At 39.3% G+C, this 9,021-nt stretch overlaps 1 protein-coding gene across 1 annotated transcript; it reads left to right on the plus strand.

The window, feature by feature from the left end:
* Positions 1 to 1,327: 1,327 nt before the first annotated feature.
* LOC101602972 (olfactory receptor 1468-like) lies at positions 1,328 to 2,281 on the plus strand. The gene has a single exon (XM_004653796.3). The coding sequence runs from the start codon at positions 1,337 to 1,339 to the stop codon at positions 2,279 to 2,281; it is 945 nt and encodes a 314-aa protein (XP_004653853.2). The 5' UTR covers positions 1,328 to 1,336.
* The last annotated feature ends 6,740 nt before the right edge of the window (positions 2,282 to 9,021 follow it).

Consider the following 9,021-nt stretch of genomic DNA (forward strand, 5'->3'; position numbering starts at 1 on the left):
TGTAGAATAGATGTCCATGCAGCATAGAAAGCAATCTTAATGTGGTACAAATTGGAATGAGGAAACACAAAGCTCTCCATTTGCAAGACCACTCTCATTTAGACCTACAAACAGGGCACAAACAGTGATGTGGAGGAAAAATTCACAGGCATACCCAGGAACATAGGTACATTTCAACTTATATCATTTACAAGTCCTTACTCCACATACATGAAGACAAAGGCAGTATAAAGACATACTAACACAATTGTCAAGCTGACTAAACTCAGAGTTCTGACCTTACTGCACTGGTTTTATATCAATTTGATCAATGTAACCAACCTCTACATGTGTGGATCTTCTCATCTATAAATTTGGAATTCCAGTAATCAGATTTATCTCATAAATTTGTGGTGAATGTTTGAGAAGATAAAAGGAGCACTTAGTAGAATGTATACAAAACAGAAAGTCCTAAATAAATACCAATTCTTAATGTGATGCCCCTAATCTTTCATTTTGGCTTCTGCCCAGTCAATTTTACTACAAATGGTCTGTTTCAGGACTCTAAATACTACATTTATGTTGCATACTTTACTGGACTTTTAAACATGAAATTACTGCACTGGTTTTGTAGACAATCCCTTTCACTTTGTTAAAATGTGAAAGGGGAACGAATTTATGAAAATGTTGGGAGAAAGTGAATTAGTTAGGCACATGCTTGCATCAGATGCTGGGAGTTAGGGAGGCTCTTTCTCTGGAACAGTAACCAAAGTGATCAACTAAAAAAAAAAAAAGTGGTCAACTAAATCATCTCATGCATACCAGATGATAACCTGTCCATAGGCAAGGACTGGTTCAGAAGACTAGAGGTGTCCTTTCACCTTTGGAGTGCATGATTCTTCCAAATTGTGAAAAGTGGCAGCTATTATTTGTGCAGCAGTAGCTCAAATACAAGCCTGTTTTCCAGGTGTTAGTACAATCCTCATGTCAGACAGATAGATACCCTGCAGATTTTAAAAGTGATGAAATGGCTCCAGAAAGTCCAGATAACAAAGGCATGAAGATTATGAGCTACAAATGCAGAATGTTCAGCTTTTTTCATTGATCCATTCACTCATATGAAGCCAACCAATATTTACTAGTCTGCTAGTCTGTGCCAGCCACTGTCTTTATCACTGATGTACAGTCCATGCCCTCATGAAACTGGTATTTTAGTGGGGAGACTATAGCCCAAAAATACCTAGTTCCAAGGCCTGACTCAATTCTATGTCCTTAGTATAAAGCACTGATGGATATTGTGTCACAATACCATTTTCCAGTGAAGGTGAATTTTTCCTTTTGTAGACACAGCAGAACCATGCAACAAGAAAACCAAACTACAATCTCTGAATTCTTCCTCCTGGGACTCACAATGGGGTCTGAACAGCAGCAGCTTATCTTCACACTGTTTCTCTGCATGTATCTAGTCACCATGGTAGGAAACGCACTTATCATTCTGGCTATTATCAGTAATACTCACCTCCACAGCCCCATGTACTTCTTCCTTGCCAATCTATCCTTCACCGACATCTTCTTTACAACCACGACGGTCCCCAAAATGTTGGCAGACATCCAAAGCCAGAATCCAACCATCTCCTTTGCAGGATGCCTTACACAGATGTATTTTTTTATGCTTCTGGTGGACCTGGACAATTTCCTCTTGGCTGCCATGGCATACGACAGGTATATTGCCATCTGTCATCCATTACGTTATACTGCATTGTTGAATCCCAAATGTTGTGCCCTGTTGGTTGTGATTCCATGGATTATCTCCAACCTTGTCTCAGTACTACATCTCAGTCTGCTGGTCCCCTTGTCTTTCTGCGACCACAGAGCAGTACCACATTTCTTTTGTGACCTGGAACCGATTTTAAAGCTTGCTTGTTCAGACACTGAAATCAACGACTTGCTGATCCTTGTCGTTGGGGGAGCCGTTATCTTCATCCCGTTCACTTTTATTTTTGTCTCCTATGCTCTTATTGTCAGTACTGTGCTTAAGATTCCATCAGCCAAGGGAAAATGGCAAACATTCTCTACGTGTGGCTCCCATCTCTCTGCAGTTTCCCTCTTCTATGGATCCATCGTTGGAGTCTACTTTCTCCCCTCTTCCAGCTATTCAGCAGAGAAGGATAAGGTGGCTGCTATCATGTATACAGTTGTAACCCCTATGATGAACCCCTTCATCTATAGTCTAAGGAACAAAGACATAAAAAGAGCTCTGAAGAAACTACTCAGCAGAGAAAGCTTTGTGTGGATTTGGTGAACTGGGCCATAGTTGTATCTTTATCATTGTTTTAGAACTGGATAGACCCAGGTCCTCAGGCTAGTGAAGTCTCTTAGTAGTTTCCTTTGCAACAATTTCTTATCCTCAAATCAGCCTGAGTCCAGGTTAGATACATCTCACCATTAAAAAAATAAATCACAAAACAGAGCTGGAGAGATGGCTTAGCGGTTAAGCGCTTGCCTGTGAAGCCTAAGGACCCGGTTCAAGGCTCGATTCCCCAGGACCCACATGAGCCAGATGCACAAGGGGGCGCACGCTTCTGGAGTTTGTTTGCAGTGGCTGGAAGCCCTGGCGGGCACATTCTGTCTCTCTCCCTCTGCCTCTTCCTCTCTGTGTCTGTCACTCTCAAATAAATAAAAAAAAAAAATTCTTTTAAAAAAATCACAAAACAAAACACAAGTTCTCCTTTATTTTATTCTAAAGTCTTCATTTACACATATAATATTCCCTAAGTAAGTTCATGAGTGCATAGTCTGTGATTAATAATTATTTGTTAATTTTTGGTTTGTGCTTCCTTTCTCCAACCACTAAATTTACATACTAGATTGTAAGTAAAAAAAAAGAAGGAATAGGACTAAGAGAGGGAGGGAGAAACTGATTATTATTTAAAATACCTTATAGGAAGCCTCATGTTCAAGTTCACAGTTTCTATACAATAATTTCATTCTATAATACATTGAGAAACACATGTGGTGGACAAGAAGAAAAAGTATGTACTAGGGAAAGAAAAAAAAAAACTGAGACAAAAACAATTGTGTCTTGTCCTGCTGTGAATTCTACAGAGGTTTCCTACTTGTTAGAATTCTTTTGCCCTTATGATTCTCCACCACATCAACACATCAATAATGCCAAGAGTAGCACATTCTAGATTTCAGCTACATTCAATACTTGCTCTTTCCTTGAACAACCTATGAATTTGCATGAGTCTTGTCTTTAAAATGTTATGTACCCTCCTTGAATTATCTCTTCCACACTCTTCTTAAAGACATTCAATACTTTCTTTAGGCCTCAATGTGTATATTGCATTCCCTGAACTTCCATTTTTCCCATATAGTTCTAAGTACACCTACTCCTTCCTTCAAAGGTCCTATAGCATATTATTATTGTTGCTTTTATTTGCTAAAAATTAAGCATAGAGCATTGTGTGTGCTTAGCTAAATCACTGGCCCCTAACATGCTGAAGAATGTGCCAAGTAATATTATGTACCACTTAATACAGTGAATTACAATTTTCAGACTGTGTTATACAAAGTACCCTTAACTCTTGGGAGGATGACTATGTTTTTATTAAACTTTAAAACTCAAGCTGGGCGTGGTGGCGCACGCCTTTAATCCCAGCACTAGGGAGGCAGAGGTAGGAGGATCGCCATGAGTTGGAGGCCACCCTGAGACTACAGAGTTAATTCCAGGTCAGCCTGGACCAGAGTGAGACCCTACCTCAAAAAAAAAAAAAAAACCTTTAAAACTCTAGCAAGGATGATATATCTAAAATAGAGTAGGCACTCAGTGAGATGAATTCAGTAAAGAAGTTGTGTTTTCAGAAAAGAAAACTTGGTTTCAGTTTATCTCCTGGTACTTTCTGTCATTCTAAATGAATCAATAAATCTTTCTGAGCTTCAGACTTCCACAGATACATCTATCTATAAATCAGTTATATTTTCTGTCTACCCCCATTGACCATATAGGACAGTTTGCATTTAAATGTTCTGAGGTCAAGGATATCCATAACCTCACAGTGCCTGACACTACCTACTCAACACCATCATAAGAGGAGGGAAAGATGATGACATCAAAATAAAAGAGAGACTGATTGAGAGGTGGAGGGGATATGATGGAGAATGGAGTTTCTAAGGGGGAAGTGAGGAAAGGGAGGGCATTACCATGGGATATTGTTTACAATCATGGCAGTTGTTAATAAAAAATATTTTAAAAGTTTCTAAGGTCAAATATTATGAAAGTCTTGTACTACATCGATGTCAGGAATCAAAAATAAGAATACATAAAGTCAATAATTAAACATGCACAAGGATATGAAGGTTGGAGAGATGGCTTAGCGGTTAAGCACTTGCCTGTGAAGCCCAAGAACCCGAGTTCGAGGCTTGATTCCCCAGGACCCAAGTTAGCCAGATGCACAAGGGGGTGCACACATCTGGAATTAGTTTGCAGTGGCTGGAGGCCCTGTTGCACTAATTCTCTCTCTCTCTCTCTCCCTCTCCCTCTTTCTCTTTGTCTCCCTCTTTCTCTCTCTGTCTGTCACTCTCAAATAAATAAAAATTAACACAAGGATATGAATTACACAAGGATTTTTGTGTGAGTATGAAAATTAAAAGGTGATGCCTTTGGCCCTTTTATTCTGGATTTATACAATAGTATCATGTTTTATAATTGAATAAACTTCAAAGTATTCATTTACCCAGTACCAACAAAATGTATCCTACTGAGTTATGGCACTTACCAGGATTATGTTTGTAATTTCATTGTCCCACAAACACACAGTCAGTGCTGCTCTAACTGCAATGTTCAGATCAGTGCAAATCACAATTGTTTGGTACTAGTTAAGAAAAATAAAGGGTGAGATCAGCTTGGAAATTGAGTGTGAGCATGCAGAAGCATGGGCCAATTCACCATTGCTATGACATCTTTATTTTGTCTTACAAAAGTATGAAAATTTTGGAATTAGAATAGACAAAAGCATTGAACACCAAGAGGATTCTTCTTCCTCAGCCTTCCCCTCTTCTTTCTTTGTCTTCATCATAAGTCTTAAGAAGGACTCTGCAGGATGAATATCTTTTCTAGTCTAATTTTTTGAACCTTGTATACATGTATACAATGCATATTGTTCCCATTCCCCCAAATATCCTCTCCCATTTTTTTCATCCTATTTAATCCATATCCTACTTTCATGCATTTTTGACACACTGAGATAAACTAGAGCTGCTTGAATGATCACAGGTGGGAGAGTATTTACTGGAAAATCAGGTTGAAAGAATGAATATCTTATTTTACTTTATTTCTAGGCATACAGACATACAGATAATTAGACTTTAAAGAAATTTTTTAAACATTTTTTTAAATTTTTATTTATTTATTTATTTATTTGAGAGCAACAGACACAGAGAGAAAGACAGATAGAGGGAGGGAGAGAGAATGGGCGCGCCAGGGCTTCCAGCCTCTGCAAACGAACTCCAGACGCGTGCGCCCCCTTGTGCATCTGGCTAATGTGGGACCTGGGGAGCCGAGCCTCGAACCGGGGTCCTTAGGCTTCACAGGCAAGCGCTTAACCGCTAAGCCATCTCTCCAGCCCTAGACTTTATTACACTATTTTTTCATATAAATTTTTGCTTCCTTTTACACTCACCTACCTCTTCCACTTGTAGCTTCCTCCTTAGTTTCTCTTTGACACTTTCATGTAAGATAAACTTTTGCACCTCTCCAACTCCCCAACTTTCTCCACAGGTCATGTAATTTAACATCATGTTATTTAGTTTGTACACAAACAACTTTCTCATGTCTTTATATTGACTTGTTTTTTTTTCTCTTTTTATTGACAGCTCCCATAATTGTAAACAATATCCCATGGTAATTCCCTCCCTCCCCCCACTTTCTACTTTGAAACTCCACTCTCCATCATATCACCTCTCCATCTCAATCACTCTCTCTTTCATTTTGAGGTCATGATCTTTTCCTCCATTTATAATGGTCTTGCATAGGTCGTGTCAGGCACTGTGAGGTCATGGATATTCAGACCATTTTGTGTCTGAAGAAGCACGTTGTAAGGAGTCCTACCCCTCCTTTGGCTCTTACATTCTTTCCGCCACCTCTTCTGCAATGGGCTCTGAGCTTTGGAAGGTGTGATAGAGATATTTCAGTACTGAGCACTCCTCTGTCACTTCTTCTCAGCACCATGGTGCCTTCTGAGTCATCCCAAGGTTGCTGCCATCTGAAGAGAAGCTTCTCTAACCAAAAGTGAGATTAGCATTAATATATGGGTATGAACATTAAGAGAAGTGCTTACTGGGAAGTTTGGTGAGCATAGTATGTATTTTTAGCCAGAAAGCAGCAGATGTTACACCCCTAGGGCTCATAACTAACCCGATTGTAGGTTTTCAGTATCAGGGATGTATTCCTTCCCATGGAGTGGGGCTCCAGTGAAATTAGAGGGTGGTTGGTTTCCCCCATAATAGACATGCCACTGTTGTACCTGTTGGCTCATTTGGTCTGGGTGGCCAAATACAAGGCTTGCAGTGTCCACTGTTGAGTATCTTCATTGGTGATTTCTCTCTCTCCCATTGTACTGCATGCAACATGGCTTTTTCCAGCTTTCTGTCAGCTGGTCTACATGGAGGAGTTTTTCAGCTCAGCTCCAGCAGAATTTCTCAGTCCCCTTGCAGCCCAAGTATGTGGAGTCTTCAGCAATAGGGTCTTATCATCTATTCCCGGTGGGAAACTGAGGGCCTCAGAAATGTCCTTTAACGTTTGGGGGGCATCAGGGACCTCCATGGCCAACAGATCACTGGAAGGTATCCATCCCTGGCACTGAAAATTTTCTAGTAACAATCTATGGCTCCTATGTGTTCCATTGTCCAAAAAAGTTGGTTTCCATATGACTTATTTATATCCTCTTAGATTTTAATTAGTCTCCTTCCACCTTTCCTTTACTCAACCTCTTCCCCTGACCTCACTTGGGCCTTTTCACCCCCATTAATCTGTTCCTCTACTTACATATATGCAAAACCATCCTATTAAGTCCCCCACCCTCCCTTTCTATTCCCTTTATATCTCCTTCTTAGCTTACTGGCCTCTGCTACTGAGTTTTCTTCCTACTCACACAGAAGTCCAATCATTTTTAGCTAGGATCCACACATGAGAGAGGACATATGACATTTGGCTTTCTGGAACTGGGTTGCCTCATTTAGTATAATCCTTTCCAGAATCATCCATTTTCCTGCAATTTCATAACTTCATTTTTCTTTGCTGCTGAGTAGAACTCCATTGTGCAAATGTGCCACATCTTCATATACGTTTAATTAAACATAGATTATAAATGTAAGTTCAAATAACACAAACATGCTTTAGCACAAAACAACCAACTCTTGGTATGGTAATTTCAACTGGTGTGCCAGGGCAAGTATTCACCACAAAGTTTTGCATGGGGACTGTATATTACCATTAATACATAGATCTTACCTCAAGATTGACCAAGGGAGTAGTTAGAAAATCTGGGCATAGGTGGGTGCATACATCTATAAACCTTAGCATTCAGAAATTCCCCAAAAGTTCAAGGCCAACATAAGCTATATACATAGCAACTTCCAGGTCAGCCAGAATTACATTCCAAGATCCTGTTTCAGATACCCAGGTCAGCCAAGATTAAATATCAAGAACTTGTTTTAAGCAATAAAAAACTGATTGACTAAATAATTAACTAACTAATTCATTGAAAATTAGAGAGATTTTTATAAACAAGGCTGAAGAGATTGCTTAGAGGTTAAGGCACTTGCCTGCAAAACCAAAGAACCCACGTTTAACTCTCAGAATCCACATAAAACCAGATGTACAAGGTGAAACATGTGTCTGGAGTTCCTTTGCAATGGCTGGGGGCCCAAGAGCACCCATTCTTTCTCTCCCTCTCAAATAAATAAAATATTTATTTAAAAAAACATATAGAAACAGAACTGCTCTTATTAAAGTTGAGAAACAAGTCTGAGGACCAAACCATTCATTCTACCCCTCATTTTATTTTGAATCATATGTAGAAATCTGGTCTTTAGTATAGTTTTTTTAAATTTTTTATGTATTTGTGAGAGAAAAAAGAGAGAGAGAGAGAATATGGGTATGCCAGGGTCTTTAGCTGCTGCAAGCAAACTCCGGATGCATGCACTACCTTGTGCATCTGGTTTACATGGGTCTTGGGAAATCAAATCTGGGTCATTTGACTTTGCAGGCAAGTGTGTTTACTAGTAATCCATCACTCCAGCCCAGAAGTAATAATTTTTTATCAGTGGTTGATCAGAGGTTTCTTATTACATTATATGGCCCTAAGAATATTTCTTTTTCTCCTGAAAACATTTCCTAAACCATTCACAATTATGTGTGTGTGTGTGTGTGTGTGTGTGTGTGTGTGTGTGTGTGTGTATGGAATTTTTTTCTCTGATTCATCATATGATATTTAAGATACTTTCCAACACATAGAATAGGCTTGTTGTCATATAAACAAAATTAGATTTCAGTTCAAATCATGCAATAAGGCCAACAGAGGTAAAAGCAGAGCTTGTTTGGCAGAAAATGCTCTCCTCGGGTATCTAAAATGCAAATAGAGCTACCAAAGAAGTCCCAGATTCTGTGTTATTAAGTTTTGTCATTTGAAGGAATGTGAACATTTTGGAACATGTCAGCTCAAAAGGCAGAGGCTGTGTCTGCTCCATCTTCAAGGTTCAAATCTGGATCCTTGTGCCTATCATAAGAAATAAACAAAGTTTTTTGTAAATGAATGAATAAAATTTTATTTGCCTATAAAGATGGTGTTATGTACACACAAAAGCCCAGGAATAATCACGGAACAGGGGGGTGGAAAATTTCTAAGGGCTTCAGGGTGGGAAAAAGTATCCTGAGGCATTGCCTCCTCACACAGAGACTAACTGATCCATTCATGACTCAATAGTGAATACCAATAACCCCACTGAAGAGAGATCTCAGTGAAACTGGAGCAGGGTGGTGGG

This window comes from Jaculus jaculus, chromosome X (assembly GCF_020740685.1).
Source record: "Jaculus jaculus isolate mJacJac1 chromosome X, mJacJac1.mat.Y.cur, whole genome shotgun sequence".
Lineage (NCBI taxonomy): Eukaryota > Metazoa > Chordata > Mammalia > Rodentia > Dipodidae > Jaculus > Jaculus jaculus.

Excerpts from the sequence above, each read along its gene's own strand:
- LOC101602972 (XM_004653796.3), top strand. The coding sequence starts at position 1,337 with ATGCAACAAGAAAACCAAACTACAATCTCTGAATTCTTCCTCCTGGGA.